At 47.8% G+C, this 17,711-nt stretch overlaps 1 protein-coding gene across 1 annotated transcript in view; it reads right to left on the bottom strand.

The window, feature by feature from the left end:
• The window catches only part of Nmnat2 (nicotinamide nucleotide adenylyltransferase 2), a 145,112-nt gene that overhangs the window by 15,217 nt on the left and 112,184 nt on the right, over positions 1-17,711 (bottom strand). The window contains exons 5-8 of the mRNA XM_013015635.1: positions 14,954-15,080; positions 12,709-12,789; positions 11,117-11,161; positions 6,316-6,392 (exon numbers count right to left, since the gene is read on the bottom strand). Of these exons, the coding sequence (XP_012871089.1) occupies positions 6,316-6,392; positions 11,117-11,161; positions 12,709-12,789; positions 14,954-15,080 (330 nt within the window). The remainder of the gene's footprint in view (positions 1-6,315; positions 6,393-11,116; positions 11,162-12,708; positions 12,790-14,953; positions 15,081-17,711) is intronic.

The following is a 17,711-nucleotide window of genomic DNA, read 5'->3' as shown; positions in this document are numbered from 1 at the left end:
GACAGCGCCCAGGCCCAGAGTTCAAGCCCCACAACCAACAACAACAACAAAAAAAGGAAGTGGCACTTTGGCTCAAGTGGTAGAGCGCTCCCCTTGAGCTGAAGAGCTGAGGGACAGCGCCCAGGCCCAGAGTTCAAGCCCCACGACCAACAACAACAAAAAAACTACAAAAGAAATTTTAGTAGGTGTCCTGAGGAGAGAGAACATGGGGACGCTTTCTTTGGGATAGAGAGAAGGAAGAAGTTTTGCTGCCCCTCCCCAAAGTCCCCTCCTCTGGAAGAGGCGGGAGATCTTAAAGCACACCCCTATCCTCTTGAACTTCCCCACAGGGCAAAGTCTGGAGGAAATGGGGTATGGTGATCTTGGGTGGGAATGGGGAGGTGAAACAGGACACTTTCAAATTCATCCAGGACTCTCTTCCCAGGCAGGCATGGAGCAGAGCACCCTCTCTTTTAAGGAACCACAAGCCGGGGCAGGGGAGAGGGGCCACCTTGGTGAACTGAGCCTGTACATGGTCCTTATGTTAAGGTCACATCTGAGCCTCTCAGGTCTGTTCATCTCAGAGTGACTGAGATAGAACATTTGCTTTCAGAGTCCTGCTATAGAGGGATTACAGTGGAACTTTAACTTGATGTAAATAAACCAAAAGTGATATTTCTGTTGAAGACTGAGATTTAAACACCTTGTGTAAGAAAGGAAGTCTCTCCTTGGATATTATGTCCTCTCTCTGTCTCTCTCTCTGTCTCTGTCTCTGTTTCTCTCTCTGTCTTTCTCTGTGTCTCTCTCTGTGTCTCTCTCTGTCTCTCTCTCTGTCTGTCCCTCTCTCTCTTCCTCTCTCTCTCTCTGAGGCAACCTCACAGATGTGCTATGTATGGAGTTGGGGATGAGCAGTTGGTTGGGCAGATGCCAAGGCGTGCCTACTCTAGGCTGAAGAAGCCCTCTGGGACAAATTTGGAGGGTCAGCATAACCCATATCCTCCTTGTGCTAGCTCTGACACAGATCGAGTGCTCCCCACTCTGGACAGGAGAGATGCAGGGACGGTTGTGTCCTCTGGGAGATGCTCTGGGTCACCCAAGTTGGCCCAAGACTGGAGGAATTCTAGTGATGTGGGACTTGCATGGATCTTGCTATGGCTCTTTTTGTTGTTGATGTTTGAAGTGTTGGGGGCTGAGCCGGAGCCTTGTGTATGCCAGGGGAGAGCTCTACCACTGAGCTACACCCCAGGCCTGGGACATTTAGCTTCAATGTAGTTTTGCTGGGCCTGTGAATGAACTAAAAGTTGGGTACCTCTACTCCCCTTGCATCTGAGTCTTTTGATCTGAGCTGTTCTTTGCTGCAAACACTCTACAATCACTCCTCTTCCCCTAAGAACAGGAGTCTCTGATAATTAACTTGTGGCAGAGGGAAAACAGCCTTCAAACAAGCATCTTCTTACCGGGAGGTGAATGGCCAAAAGCTACAGACTATTTGCCAGGCTTCCAGTCAAAGGCTGAGCTAATCCTCAGCCAGGCCATACCTGGGACTTGGAACTGTTTTAACTATCATACCTTTCTTACTTCCTGCCCCCAGTTCTCCCTCTTTAACCAATGTCTGTACCCCGAAAGATGGGTAAAGATGTCTTCTTATGGCTGCCCCCATAATCAGTCTTTTTTCTCTGCTTTTCATTGTCTCTTTCTCTCTTTTTTTGGGAATATAAGGGTAAATGGTCAGACTTAATGGACTAGGACTCCTAGACTGTGGGTCTGGAGTGTAAACCCTAGTTTCAAGGTAAGCTTTAGGGAAATTATTGAGATCACCTGTTGACCCTGTGTTGGTGTTGGCTTCTCATCTTGCCTGCCCCTCTTTCCACAGATGCTCCGAGGTCAGCACCTGAGACCGGTGTTTGGGAGTGAGCTCGGATCTACTTCCCTCCCCCATGTTTCCCCACAAGAACCTACAAAGGAATGAAATTCTGTGATCTCCTTTGGGAACCCAGAAAGGCAAAAAGATCAGGAGGACTGGGAGCCAGCCAAGTGATCTAGGGGGAAACATGAATAGATGAGGATTTACTCCACCTGCACTGTCACCTTCCTATGAAATCAACAGATTTCAGAAGTTGACTTTCTTTATTAACTAATATGCCCTCAGTACCAGGGGCCCATCAGAATGGGAGAGACCTGCTTTGGGGGGGGCTTTTCTCTCTGGTCCTCAAATGTTAGCATCTGACAAGGTGAGGAGCAGCCACATTGGAGAGAAGCTAGGGACTTGAAGTTGGCCATCTCACTGAGAGAGCAGAGGAGGATTGGGTCTGTGAGTAAGCAGGTGTAAGGTAAGGGCCGGAAGAAGCCTGGCTCTGCCCCTTGAGAGGCGGCTCCTTGCAGGTCTGACTCAGTGAACAGCTCCAGCGATTCCTGCTCTTGGAAGCAACATTTTGGGCTGCTAGCCTGGCTTCTTCATGCTTCTCAATTCCTTCACCACTGTGCAACCTCCCTCTGAGATGGAGCCCACCTTTGCCTGGGTTCTGGAAAGAGCTTTGCTGAGATCTTGGGTAGAACTTTCCCTCTATTGCCTTCTATTTCACAGCACCTTGGGAGATGCTTGCAAGGAAAGACTAATGAAGTCACTAACTCCTGAACTGAAAAGAGCTTTACTATTTCACCTGCAGGAAATTGTTCCCGGGCGAAGGTAAAGGACTGAATAGGAAAATCGGCTTCTTGGAAACTCTCCATCCTCATTTGCTTTTGTGTGTCTATCTGTGCGCCTATTTAACACTTGTTAAACTCTCTTACTACTCCTTGTTGCATGGAATTGTGTGAGAGCTGCTGGCCTAGGCACAGTCAGCTGGGAAGAACTGAAGCTCAGGATAGATTTTTTTTTCAGGTACTATGTTGGGATAGAACCAAAGTCTTTATCATCTCAAACCACTACCAAAACGATTCCTTGGTTCTTTGGAATTTGGAGGAGTGACTCAAGTGCAAGAGAGCCTGCTTAGCAATCATGAGGACCCGAATTCAAATCCAAGCACCCCCTCCCAAAAGATTGTATAGATTAAAAAGAAAGAAAGAAAAACCGTCCAGGCCCACAGTGACACAGGTGTGTGGGGAGAGCCTGGATTCATCCTCTACCTTCATTTTCATCGCTTGCTTTTACCCCTAGCTTTGGGGATCTAGTGGCTTAGCAAGGCATAGCCATTAGCTTTGCTAGCGATAGACGAGGGGTTGCCATGGTAATGGTTGTCTGAGTGCTTATTTAGCAGTTTGGAGACTGCACAAACCAATCAAAACTACTAACCCTTCACTTGAGGCTGTGCAAGTGTCCAATGGGTGATTTTTGACCTCAGAGGGCCAAAATGCCAACCTCAGGACACAGGTCCTAAAGAGCCGTGAACTTGGATTGCACTGATTACACATGTTCCCAGTGATACAGGAGTTAGGCAGGTTGTTGGGATACTTGAAAAAGATAGCTTGGGTTTGTTTTGTTTTGTTTTATTGGTCCTGGGGCTTGAACTCAGGGCCTGGGCGCTGTCCCTGAGCTATGTGGCTCAAGGCTAGCATTCTACCACTTTGAGCCACAGTACCACTTCTGGTTTTCTGGTGGTTAATTGGAGATAAGAGTCTCACGGACTTTTCCTGCCCAGGCTGGCTTTGAACCATGATCCTCAGATCTCAGCCTTCTGAGTAGCAAGGATTACAGGTGTGAGCCATGGACACCCAGTGGCATGGATGATGATAAGGAGTCACATCCTGGAATGCTGGTGTTAACAGAATAACTTGAGATATAGAGTAGCTACGGTATTGTTCACTGTCAGCTCCCCACAGCCTGCGAAAAATGACAGCTCTGGTGTGATGCTCTGGGGCCAACAACTCTGCTATCTGACCCATGGGAGAAGTTGATAGAGCATAACCCAATCTCTGGATGTTATGACACAGTTTTTTTTAAATGGCACATTAACCTAGTTTTCTAGGTTAATGATTAATGATTACCTCCATGTCCACAGACTACCAAGCAAAGCTTAGGATAACAAAGCTTTTCCAGTCCAGTGCTGGCCTGCCCTCCTTCCTTCCCTCCCTCTCTCCCTCATTTGATTTTTGTTCTGATACTGAAGCTTTGAACTCAAGTCCTTGTCCTCTCTACCAGCTGGCACCTACCACTTGAGCCATGATGCCAGCCACAGCTCCCCCCCATCCCCCTCCCCCCGGCTAATTGGAGATAAGGGTCTCACAGATCTGTCTGTCTGAGCAGTCTATGATCCTTAATCCTCAGCTCTCGGCCTCCTGGGTAGCTAGAATGATAGACATGAGCCACCATTGCTCCTTTTGGAATCTGCCCTTCTCCTGTCTGGAGGGTGCACTTCCATTTTGCTTTTGCTTTGCTTTATGTCAACAAAACTGCTTCTGCTTACCTCTCCTCTGTGTTTGTCCTTCAACTGTTTTTTCTCTGACAAGACCAAGAATTTGGTCAGGTGCCAGTGGCTCATGCCTGTCATCCTAGCTGCTCTGGAGGCTAAAATCTAAGGATTGAGATTTGAGCCCAGCCCTGGCAAGAAAGTTTGTGAGACTCTTATCTCCAATTAACTACCAAAAAAGCCAGAAGGAGAGTTGTGGCTTAAGTGGTAGAACACTAACCTTCAATAAGAAAGTTCAAGGACAGTGCCTAAGCCCTGAGTTCAAGCCTCAGGACCAGCACACACATATAAAAAGACCTCAAACATTTTGGTCCTGGACCTAGTGACTAAATATCGTAGCAAGAACATCAGTCAGTTCACCTTTCATTATCGCCAGTCACCGTTGACCATGTCCCAGACCCTCATTTCTTTATTCCCTAAATACACTTAAACACTTTGGATTTGAGGCTTCTACCTCCTCATATATAACTATCTCATAAATAAATTTTTTTCTTTTCTTTTCTTGCAAAACATTTGCACTCATGTGATTAGCATGCTGTACAACAGGCAAAATGAGCTTTGTTTAGTAATCATGATCACACAGCTGGAAATCCAAGTTGCATAGGAATATAAGGCTGGGAGCTAGCGTTTGCTCAAGCTATCAGATGACTGAGTTAATGAAAGAGCAAGAATGAATACCTGTGCAGAAATACAATGGAACGCCATATAGCATACAGGTTTCTAGGCATTCATACACACTGAGACCAAAAGAGGATGTTCTTAGGAGAGGAACGCAAAGGCACAATGGCTATGTGCCTCTGATCGTATAAAATAATACAGAAATGACCTCCACGAAATAGAAACAAGAGGGTTTTTTAATTGTTATTTTTGTTTTCTTTTCCTTTTGTCTTATTTATTTATCCTCTTTGGAAGGGCAAAGGGGGCACAGAAATGGCGGGACAAAAGGTGAACAAATGCAGCAGTGGTACTTACTATACACTAAGTTGGAAATGAGCTATACAACTTGTGGGTGGGGACAAGAGGGAAAAACTGGAAGAGAACAAGGGAAGGGGTGGCAGTATCCAAAAATAATTGTACTCTTTACCTGACTTATGTAACTATAACCCCTCTGTACATCACCTTTATAATAACAATTTAAAAATGTTTTCAAAGAATGAATACCTGTGTGAAGAGTAAATAATTTATAGAATGGCTGGTTTAAGACCATCACAATCACAAAGATGTCAGTGGAGTGAGTATGTATTGGTTTATTCGCTCTGCCCTAAGTCAATTGCCAGGAGGATCCTACTGACCTTTTGCCATTTATGTCTCTCTTCCTGACCCCATTTTCTCTTGTGAAGGGGATTTCCAGGAAGTATTTTACTACTCTTCCAAAGGAATCAAAGAAGAGCAAACCACTCTATAACTCTGGGCCTGGGCGCTGTCCCTCAGCTCTTCAGCTCAAGGCTAGCACTCTACCACTTGAGCCACAGCGCCACTTCCGGCTTTTTTTTTCTTTTTGCTTATGTGGTGCTGAGGAATCGAACCCAGGGCCTCATGCATGCAAGGCAAGCGCTCTACCGCTGAGCCACCTTCCCAGCCCCCACTCTATAATCTTGAAAGGGAAAGATCTGTTATAATCCCTCCCTTCCCCCATTCCCAACACACACACACATTTGGAAGAAGGCATTCCATGACTCAAAGTGTCATTCTTGCAGGGGCTTTGCCGCATGAGGAGGAGAGAATGTGAAAATGCAGTAGGAGATAAAGCTTGGGGGTGGGGGAGGGGAGGGGAGAATGTTTTCCCACGGTGGTGTGAATGGATTGCTCTCTTGGGAGCTCTGGGGAGGCAGAAGATTCCAGTTGGAGGGGAAAGGAGGAAGATGAGAGGCCAAAATCAAGTGTGCCCTCCACGCATCCTTCCCCACCCCAGCTGTGGGGAGCTACTCACATCGGCCTCATTCCAGAGTCCCGGGATGCAGAAGGATTCCAGTAGGTCACTGCCGCACAGCAGCAAGATGCGCAGCTCTGAGGAGGAAAAGCAGAGTTTGTAAAGGGAGCACACAGAGGCCAGGGGAATGGTCCACTCTCATTTCCTGCTGGACAGAGAAATCTGTCCCCCTTGGGGCTGCAGGGTCCTGCTCCCCCAGGCAGCTCTCCCCTGTAAGAGAGTATCTACAGCCCACAGCCTCCCTCTCCTCTCCCTGGAGATCAACACTGATGGTCCTGGTGTCCTCTGTGAATGACCCGTGCAGGAACAGGAGAACATAGAAAGTGGCCAACTGGCCTGCCTACCCAGGACAGGAATGTTTCAGGGTGGAGTCAGGATGGCTAACAGAGCCTGGGCAGCTGCATATGCAAGATGAGTGCATGAAAGCAGAGTTTAGATTCCCCTCCCCCATTATCCAGAACTTGTCTCCTGTCACACACACCACCCTGGTGGGGGGAAGGGGCTGAGGGTACCCTGTTACCCTTTGGTCTGCTGAACTTGTCAGGAACCCCTGTCCACAGCTAAGGGCTTGAGAAGAGAGGGGGAGCCGCCTCTCCACCTTGCTCTTCAGGGTGCTCTGGTGGCTTCCCACTGATCAGTTGTTTTCCTCCCTTCATTAAACCCCTTCTCAATGATCCCAGTGAGGCCCATAGTTGTTTAAAACAAGCAGCAAATGGTTACTTAATGAATCGGAGCAATGGGGTAGAAAAGGATCCAGGGACTCCCTGGGAGGAGTTCCCATGTGGCTCAGGGCAGTGTCTGTACCTAAGGGCCTGCTGGCCCCAGGAGTTTCTACCAGGCACCTTATGTGAAACAATCCAATCCAGTCCTGTGCTGGATCCAGATGGCTGCCACCAGAGGCTGAGAAATCTGCCTATCCACATGGCTCTGCCTGCTGAAGACGCCAGAGCTGCAGGAGCCTGTGCAGATGGTGAGCTGGCCTGGGCTGGGGAAGGAGTTCTGCAGCAGGTGCAAGGCTGCTGGGCTGATGAGGGACAATGCCAGTGTCTTATAGTCCCAGCTCCACTGAGGGCTGGGGTCTTAGCTATCTAATATTCCCACATTGTTCCTTCTCTCCTCTCTTACACTCTTCAGTCTAATGATCCGTTCTGGGGTGTCATTATCTTATAAAAATATATAAAAATATAACCTCTCTGTATATCACTTTTATAATAACAGTAAAAACAAAAATGAAAGAAATAATGGTCTGTTCCGTGCAGAACTTTTTTTTTTTTTTTTGATTGGTCATGGGCCTTGAACTCTGGGCCTAGACTCTGTCCCTGAGCTCTTCAGCTCAAAGCTAGTGCTCTACCACTTGAGCCACAGTGCCACTTCCAGTTTTCTGGTGGTTAACTGGAGATAAGAGTCTCATAGCCTTTCCTGCCCAGGCTGGCTTTGAACCACGATCCTCAGATCTCAGCCTCCCGAGTAGCTAAGATTTCAGGCGTGAGCCACCTGCGCCCAGCTGTTCAGAACTTTAGTTGGGCTTCAAGTATCCCCAGAATTTGGGAGAGTGACTGGCCCATGGTAAGCACCTGGACATAATGAATGGGTGAGCTGACAAACCCACGATGATGGAGGCAAGAATGGCTGCTTACGAGCTTTTGAGCAGTCTGGGAAAGCTGAATGGCTGTCGATCCCTGGAGAAAATGCTTGCCCATTCAGCAACACCTCCCCCTCCATTGCATTGCAAGGCCCAACCCCGTCACTGTAGCAATGAACCAGGTTTGGTACAGCTCATTCAGGTGGACAGGTTAGAACCTCCTAGCATTCCAGCTCAGTTCTGTGTTGAAAGCCTGAGGCTCTGTAACTCTGACAGCCTAAAGGTCCAGTGAGGTAATCATCACCAGAGGCTGGCCTGGCCTTCTACTTTCTCTACATCAGTGCTTCTCAGCTGGGGACAACTTTTCAGTTGCCAGGAGACCTTTGGCCATGACCAGAGACATATTTAGTTGTCATGGTTCTGGAGGAGAGCCAAGGGGTGGGCGACTGGCATCTGGTGAGTAAAGGTTGGGATGCTGCTCCAGTTCCTATACTGCTCAAAACTCCTCCCACAACAGAGTTGTCTGTACCCAGATGTCAGTAAGGACTCATTCATCTAAGTATTGTGTGTGTGTGTGTGTGTGTGTGTGTGTGTGTGTGTATGTGCACATGGGCATGCACGCGCACATGCCTTACTAGGGCTTGATCTCAGGCCTTGGGTGCTGTCCTTTAGCTTTTTTTGCTCAAGGATAGCACTTTGCCACTTGAGTCATGGCTCTACTTCTGGCTTTTTAGTGGTTAATTGGAATTAAGAGTCTCTTGGATTTGTTTGGTAGTGCCGGTTTTGAACCATGATTAGATCTCAGCCTTAAGAGTAGCTAGGATTACAGGCATGAGCCACAAGTGCATGGCTAATATGGGATTTAAAATAAAATAGGCAAAGTACAGAAATTAGAGTGGAGTGTCTACCTTTTGTTGTAAAACCAGAGCACCTACATGCATCACAGAGGTGTATTTGGCAGAACTTGAGCTGCCATGTGCAGCCACTGGAGGGCAGTAGTGATTTCTCCCAGTTTATTGGATGAACCTAATGTGTTTCTGGCCCCAAAACTCTTGGCCAAGAGCAGCCCTGGAGAAGCAGCCAGCCATTAGGAACATGAAAACCACGTTACAGATGCTAAAGGAGCTAGGAGAAGACGGATTTTCCTTGTGAAGTGGGCAAGATTTCAATAAAGGAGTGTCAAGATTTCAAGGCCTCTCAGAGCGCAAGGGTCAGGAGGCAGGTTGGCTCCCTTTGTCTTCTGCCAGGCCCCACCTCTCTCCCCGGGTGGCCTTGATCCAAGGCCAAGAGCCAGAATCAGTGCTCTCCCTCTACACTCCCTGCCCAGGAATGCTGGCTATGCAAAGCCCAGGTCCTGGGACTCATCTCAGCTACACAAGGTGACCAGTGCCTGCAACACAGGCCACAAATTCAAGCAACAGCAGTGGCTACAGAGCTAAGAGCTTTTCAGTTCCTGTCCCTGGAGTCCCTTCCTGTCAGACCCTGGTGGGCCTCTTCTGTCTCAGGGAGCAGATGTAGCCAGCCAGAGGTGAGAAGCCAACCCCCAGCTCCCTCTATAGTGCTATGGTAAGTGGCCTGTTCACCGATCTGGCTAAAGAGCAAGAAGAGTAAGCAAGATGGGCCTGGCGATCACTGCCTCACAGGGGTGCCAGGAGACTGTGCTGGGCAAACAGTGAACCACATAGATCCACAAGCCCCTACCCAGCAGGGAGAGCTCTGTGGGTTGGGCTGCAGTGACCTAATACAAGCTATGGGGGCTGGGAAGGAAAGCAAGGTCACAGATGTAAGCTGGCTACAAGTTTTCTGGACCAATGAAAGAGGAATATATATATAGGAACACAATTAAAAATCCTAAGACTGAGCTGGGCGCCCGTAACTCCTACTTGTAATCCTAGCTACTCAGGAGGTTGAGATCTAAGGATTGTGGTTCAAAGCCAGCCAGGGCAGGAAAGTCTGTGAGACTCTTATCTCCAATTAGTCACCAGAAAACCAGAAGTGGTACTGTGGCTCAAAGTGGTAAAATCTAGCCTTTAGCAAAAATGCTTAGGGACAGTGTGCAGGTCCGAGTTTAAGCCCCACAGCAGACCTCAATCAATCAATCAATCCTAAGAGTGTTCTGAGCTCACTGGTCCAGAAACTGCCAGGAAAGTAATAGCTCCTGGCCAGTTATAGGATAGCAGGGAGATAGGTACAGAGCTCTGAGCTATGCTGTCCCCTCTGCTCCCATGTCTGCTTTTGGAGACTCTGAATGTGGGTCAAGATCCCCCGTTGCTTTGAGGAGCTTCAGGAGGCCAGGCCTGTGACCTTCAAATGGCAATGAGCTAATGAATAAAGAAAATTAAAGTATAGCACAATAATTAGGAGGTAAGGAGCTTGAGTATTCATTATGTTTGTTTTCATGCAATTCAAGTGTAAGTTCATACTTAAATTTTAGTAGTGGCGTGTTCACAACATTTCTGAAAACATTACCTATGAGTCTAGCAAACCCAGATGAGTCAAGTGAAGCACACCACTGCACCTGATACTGTTCTTCCCACCTGATATCAGCTGCACTTTGGCCTCTATCTGAAACTTGCCCTAACTTCAGGCTCTTGGGTCTTCTCACTTAGAAGTGTCTTCTCACTTCTAGTGTCTTCACTCGGAAATGTGGGGAAAGTTTTAATTTGCTGATTTGTATTGGAATTTGCTTGTCATCTCGACAGCTCTGTGTAATCATCCTCCACCTACTCTGGCCTGGTCCAGGTCCCTTCTATGGCCAGTGGGACATTATAGCCTTACATCTGAGCTACAGGCAGGCCATGGATGTGGGCCTTAAGCCAACCTCTGCGTCTTTCTCTACCTTCATGTATTGAAAACTTCTGACAAGAAAGCAAGTGAGCTCTACCAATAGCTCATGTGCAGTGCCCATGGGCAAAAGAATGGTCTCTCCAATGGGCACTGAAGATTTGATTGTTATTCTTTTAGAGGAAGGAGGAAGGCTCTGAATGGAAACTTATCAAATGGTCCAAGCTGTGTCTTGGGAACTAGCCTGAGTCCAGTTAGGATATGTCAAAGCAGAGCTAAGTAAGAATCCCTTCCTAGTTTGCTTCTGATCAATGTCCTCCAAGCTGACTCTGTTATGCACATAACTTGGGGGTTTTCAAGCTTCCACTCGCCCCTATGTTGCCAGCAGTAGAGGCAGATGGCTCCACACGACCCCACGGTCACAGCCCCACTCACCAATCTCCTCGTACCGCATCACTGTGCCCAGGTTGGCGTTCTCATCTGTGGAGGAAGGAGGGTTGCATTAGTGTTAGTGAACAGAGGATCTTGTAGCTGGGATGGGAAGTGGGGGAGAGGGGCTCCTTGTATCTTTGCACGGAGAAATCCAAGGAGGGTGAAAATGGAGGGCACAGGCCAGCACCAAATGGACAGGAAGCATTCCCTCCCATTCCTGGGAACCACTTTATGTTCCTGGCTGAGGAACCCAGGATTGCAAACACATTCGTGTTAGTGCCTTTGGTTTCTCTCTGCATGGTAAGGGAGCTGCCTCCCTAACCTCCACAGGGACCACTTCCGGAGTCACAGGAAGCGGACCTCTCTCCTTAGTGCATCTGGTTTGAGATTTTTTTTTTCCATGGCAGAATGTAGTGAGAGAGTCCACAAGAGAATGTGAAGGGCAGAGCCTCTGTCAGTGCCCATGTGTGTGCAGTGCTTGCACACAAGAGTGTACACACCCAAGCCCAGGAAGATGCTGTCTTGTCTCCCACCCCTTTGTCTGCCCAGCCATCCCTGTGAGTCCCCCTTCCAGTGTGCCTGAAATGGGAAATCTCAGAAATGGCAGCAGTCAGTCCCAAGGAACAAAAGTAAGAAGGTCTAGACCTTCCTTCAGGTCTTCTATAAAGTTAAATTTGGGATCTGCAGGAGAAAGAGTTCACAATGTGAGACCCCCATGCATGCTGAGTCACTGGGGGAGCAGTCAAAAACAGAGGGGGTTCAGACAAAGGCACGTGAATTTGGCAGGACTCCTGGAGCTGGGGTGACCTAAGGGAAGGTTCTAGGTCCCACTGGAACCCTTTGGGTATGTAGAACTATTCTACAGGAGGTACAGGAATAAGCAGAGCCTGGAGGAGGCCATGGCCATGAAAGGTTCCCCAGGTAACTCCAGATCTGCTTGGCTCTCATCAGATCTGTGCTCTCATCAGAACTCAGAGACTGGACATTGTCCCTTAGCTTTTTCACAGCTCAAGGCTGGCACTCTACCATGTGAGCCACAGCTCTACATCCAGCTTGCTTGGAGATAGCAGTCTCATAGACTCCTACCTAAGCAGGCTTCAAACGATGATCCTCAGCTCTCAGCCTTCTGAGAAGCTACGATCACATGGGGAAGCTACTGGCCCCTGACCTCGGGTCTCTTTCTACTACTGCTCTACAAGTGATCCTTGGTTGTCTCAGTCCACTTGAGACGCTATAACAAAATACCATAGACCAGGTGGCTTAGGAACAACAAAAATGTATTTCTCACAGATCTCAATATTGGAAAACCAAGATCAAGGAGTCAAAGTCTGGTGAGGGCTTGATTCTTGGTCTACAGGTGGCACCTTCTCATTTGTGGAAGGGACTAGCTGGCTCCATGGGGCCTCTCTTAGGAGAACTCTTGTCTGAGCCCATTCATGAGGGCTCTCCCCTCATGAGATGAGCCCTGGTTCCTAACATTGTTGCTCAGTGTTTGAACTTTAGAAGGCCCATTACATGTGTACTTGAGAGTATTTACTGATGAAGGAAGGAAAGGAGGAAGATGAGTGTAGGAAAGACAGTCACTGCTCCCTTACCAACGAAGGTGAAGCGCTCCACTGGTGGGCGGACACAGCAGATCCGGCTGAGGCTTTCTCCCACTTTCCCCAAGATCTTGGCTATGGGAGAGAGCAAGACAGACAGGGACAGAGGGAGAGAACCACTCACAACTTACACTCGGGTTAGCCTATCATTGGGGTCACTGGAAACAACAGGGGTACAGTGAAGGGAGAGAGCTGGGGAGTACAAGGCAAAAGAAGGGTGGAGAGAAAGAACAGAAGTGTAACAGCAAAAATGCTTCTCCTCCACAGTCCAAGGCACAAGCATTGTGAGCCATAGCCTCATGACCATTTTTCTGGTCATGATTACACTATTTTTGAAAAGGTAGAAATTAGAGAAGAAGCAAATACATAAAGAGGAAAGTAAATACACCCATACTCTCACCTGTACAACTAACTGCTCTGAACATATTGGTATTTGAAAAATTGTGTATTATGTGAGTATGTCCATCTAATAAACATTGGATCCAATTCTATTGCTTAAAGGCAATATATGTCTGTTGCTCTTTTTTTCTTGTTTTATGTCATGTTCGCACGCACGTGTGTGTGTGTGTGTGTGTGTGTGTGTGTGTGTGTGCTGGTCCTGGGCCTTGAACTCAGAGCCTCGGTGTGGTACCTGACTTTCTATATGCTCAAAGCTAGTGCTCTACCACTTGAGCCATTGCACCACTTTGGACATTTTCTGAGTAGCTTATTGAAGATAAGAGTTTCATGGACTTTCCTGCCTGGGGCTAGCTCCAAACTGTGATCCTCAGATCTCAGCCTCCTGAGTAGCTAGGAATTTCAGGCATGAGCCATCAGCACCTGGGTCATGTTTAGATCTTAAATGTTCCCCAAAAGCCATGTGTTGAAGGCTCAATCCCTACCTGATGAGAAGTGGTAGAACTTTTAGGAGGTGGAGACTGATAGAAGGAAGTTAAGTCATTGGGTGTATTTCCTGACCCCTCCCTTCCTCTTCCTCTTTTAATACTTCCTGGCCATAATGAAGCAAGTAGCCTCCTCCACCACCCCTCACTCCCACACATGATGTATTGTACAGCCACAGGCCCAAAGCAACATGGCCAAGTGAACACAGACTGAAACTTCTGACACTTGAACTAAGGTAAGTATTTCCTCCTTTTAAGTTGATTCTATCAGGTAGTTTATCACAGCAATGCAGTATATATCAGTTATATAATGTTAGTCTCGGTATTTAAATAATACATATTCTGTCCAGTGAGCATTCCTCCTATATTTGTACTAAGTCTATTGTTAACCATTCCAAGCCACTGGACAGTAACATCTTTATCCAGGGAGATTCTGCCTGTGGCAAAATGCACATCAGAATAATTTCTGCTGAGCTAAGGAATTTCTTCCCACACAAATGGTTTTCATAACCCTCAGACTTCCTGTTTAATTAATAGGGATCTGGTTTTTAATATCTCTGGACTCCAATCCAGGATTTTTTTCTTCTAATTAGATACAAACTATTCTTTGTGAATTAACCTGTCTATAAAAGACCAGTAGTATAACACAATTTGATCCATAGGCTTGAAAAGTAGCAACATCTATCTCTTGGAACTGACCTCGAAGCATAACTAAGTGTGCACTTTGGAGGCTGATGGTCCTGAACACACACTCTGACTCCCGCTTCTGAGCACACAGCATGTCGAGGGGAAGATAGAGTCTATATAACAGAATTGCTGCATTCAATGAGAACACACACAAAGCCCTGAGCTCAGTGTGTCCAGGCATACAGAGCTCAGGGTTGGGTAAGCAATGGTAGCCTCTGTTCTCTATTGTTAAAGAGGTGGCTAAGAATGAGATGATGCAGTGTGATTCATGGCCCTGTCACTTCTCACTGTATGGCCTAGAGTGCTACCCTCAAGCTTCCTGGAAGGGGTAGAAAAAAAGTATTCCTTTTGTACATTTCATTCTCAGTGCAATGATAAGATATAATTACACATGAAGCCTATGCACTTCCTCCCCTCGCTGTCTCTGTCTGCATGTCTTTCTTTCTCTCTGTGTGATTGCAACTACTGATACTCTAAATTAAGGGTTTACAAAGTACAGTCTCAGGACCAGTAGTGGCCCTGTGGTCTATGGGTCTTATTAAAATCCAACTGTCCTACCCCACCCCCAACCTACTGAATAAAACACAGGAGTCAGACCCAGCTCCTAGTATTTTAACAAGCCCTCCAAGTGATTCTAAAGATTGAGAACCACTCCACCAACGTCCCCTTACCTGCAGTGGGCTTGTTGGGCACGTTGCTGTTTTGGTAAATGGGCTGGGGGTTCTCATGTTGTGGCTGTCCGATCACAGGTGTCATGGAAGGTGTGTTGACATTGGAGAGGATGCAGCCAGTCACCCTCTGGAGAAAGGGAGAAGCACTGAGTGAGCTTCATTTGCCAAGGGACTAGGAAAAGCACTTTGCAGTTATCTCCACATAGACATCTGTTTGTCCATCAGGGAGAGGCAGCGTAGGGCTGAGGGACAGCCCTGGTGGTGGGGGTGGGGATTCTAGACCCAGCTGTACCACTTCTCACTTCTCACTAAGCTGGCAGATCACAGTATTGCTCAGTGGAGCAAGTCTGAGACGTGACATCACACAAACATGGACCCAAATTCAGGCTTCTCCTCCTGCTGGCTATATGATCTTGGATAGTTACAGACTCTCTCCTGAGCCTTGCTTCAGGAGTCTAACAATATACTTGTCGTTTTCACTGTGGTAGAATTGCACAAATAAGCCTATGCAAAGTGCCCGCAGAGCACTTGACAGATGGTCAGAACTCTGCAAGGGGTGCAGATGGCGTAACCTTCTGCCCGTGGTGACTATCTAACCTCCCCGTGCTCTCAGGATTCCAATGAAATCATGTCTGCAAAAGGGCTCTGCAACTTGGGAAAGGTCAGACCGACACACGGCATCGTTAGCCCCTGTGGCCTCTGCAGCCCAGAGATGTCTAAAACACAGCCAGCGAGAGCCAGGTGCCAGGCAGAGCAGAACATATTTGTGTTGAAGCAAGTGGGTTGGTGGGTTCTGAGTCCTCTTAGCTCAAGACAAGGAATGGGAATTTGATGTGCATTATCTATTATCCTGCATTATCAGGCCCGCTGCTTTCTCCAGGACCCCAGAAAACATGGCACTGCTAATGCAGCATTTCCCATAGCTGAGCCAGAGCAGCTCCTGTGTCCAAGGTGTGTGGGAAATCAGCCAATGGACAACACCAAAACAAAGGACTAGGTTTCAATCCATTGTGGACCATAAAGGCCCTGGCTTCTTCAAGGTCCAGCATCTTGAAGGTGATGATGCCCACTGCCAGAGGACCTGAAAGGCTCAAAGCTGGGGAGACCTTCTGGGCACCTTTTCCATGGGTCACTTGGCTAGCAGAGCAGCATGCCAATCCCTTCTGCGTCTTGGAAGGGTCGCCATTTTCCTGGCAGAGTAACCTCTCTTTTGTCATATTCCCAGTAGGAGAAGGTCACGGCAGCATCCAGCCACATCTGGGAGCCAACTGCAGCTGACGGTATCTTATCATCTTCTCAGTGTGCATCATGGGCTTCTCTGCTCAGCTGTGGCTGAGGGGGTGCAGGGAGTAGTCAACCCCCTTGTATTACCACCAGAAAAGAATATCATGTTCTCATGTAGCTCATCTGGTGGCTGAGAATTTCTTCCTCTTGCTGCATCAGTTGCGCCATGTGTTCTATTCCAGGGAAGAAAATCGCTGGCTGTGTGCTCTGTGTTGGCCTCCTCAGCCCTCCATTCTCAGAGTCATTACCAAACACAGCCGGAGTGTCTACCTCTCTGCCTGTTCTACTGGCCTTACACGGGTAGGCTTAGGGGTAGATACTAGCAAGCAGCACCATGCTTGGAGTCTTACGTCAGTGGGACATTTGTGACCTATGCTGTCAGCCAGCCTCTATCTACCACTGTAACAGCTAGAGCTCCTGGATGAACTTTTCTGGACCAGACTCACGTTGGGCATGAGGAACACAGGAAATGTTCAGGAAGCTCAAGCACTTGGAAAACAAAACAGCAGCCAGGATTGATGGCCGTCGCAGCCAGTCGAGCACACTCAGGAGTGTTTGCAGTGTCCCCAAACACCTACCCTTTCATTATGGAACCCGAGGAGCACAAGCTCCCCGCGGACATCTTAGCCAACCCACAGTGTGAGAAATACACACGTGTAAAGTCACTGAGGTATTAAAGATGTTTGTTACTCCAGCATGTTTTAGCCTATCCTGGCTGACACATGCTTATTCAGTAGTAGGTGGTGTCTTTTATAACTCAAGTTGTTGAGATTTGCATGGAGGTGGAACAAATCAGGGTGATGCTGTGTCAGAGACCTTTCAAGGGGACCAGGGAGAAATCTGAATATGTGTGAAGGGTTCTGAAGGTAGAGGGAAGGCTTCCATTCCATTCCACAGGCTAAAAATAATTAGTTGAGTACCAATTCTTGCGTCCTCAGGATGGCCTAGGGCCCGAACATTTCAGGTCTAGTAAAACATAGCTCAACTGTGTGTTTGGTAGAGAATGGGCTGTCTAAGAAGACAGCGATGCATCCTCCAACAGTAGGAACAGAGATGGGATGCAGACTCTCCCTGGATCTGGTCGAGATGAACACGGTTTACTGTTGTCCTGGTTGGCCATGTTTCTTGCCATCAATAGCTCTGTTTTTCATCTGTCACTAGGAGAATCCATGAGTTGGTACTGACCCTTGAAGGACTTTTGCTTTCTCCACCCTCTGGCCAGTGCTGCCAGCTGTATGGGGCTCTGAGTCTGCAGCCTAGACACAAGCCCTGACTCTTATCCGTCTGTATTCACTAAACATTGTGTCCCCAAGTCTGTGGAGTCTCTGGTGAATAGGAATGGATGGGGGAAGCAATGCCAGCAAGTGTGCAGTGCCCCCTTTTCAGCCTCCCAACCTGGGGTGAAGGGGATTCCAGGGACCCCTGGCAGCAGGAGCAGGAGGTCTGGTACAAGCTGCCAGTGCTTAGGGTACGT

Source organism: Dipodomys ordii, unplaced genomic scaffold, assembly GCF_000151885.1.
Source record: "Dipodomys ordii isolate 6190 unplaced genomic scaffold, Dord_2.0 Scaffold27, whole genome shotgun sequence".
Taxonomy (NCBI): Eukaryota; Metazoa; Chordata; class Mammalia; order Rodentia; family Heteromyidae; genus Dipodomys; species Dipodomys ordii.
Note: the sequence above shows the minus strand (reverse complement) of the source record. Positions and strands in the feature narration are given on the sequence as shown.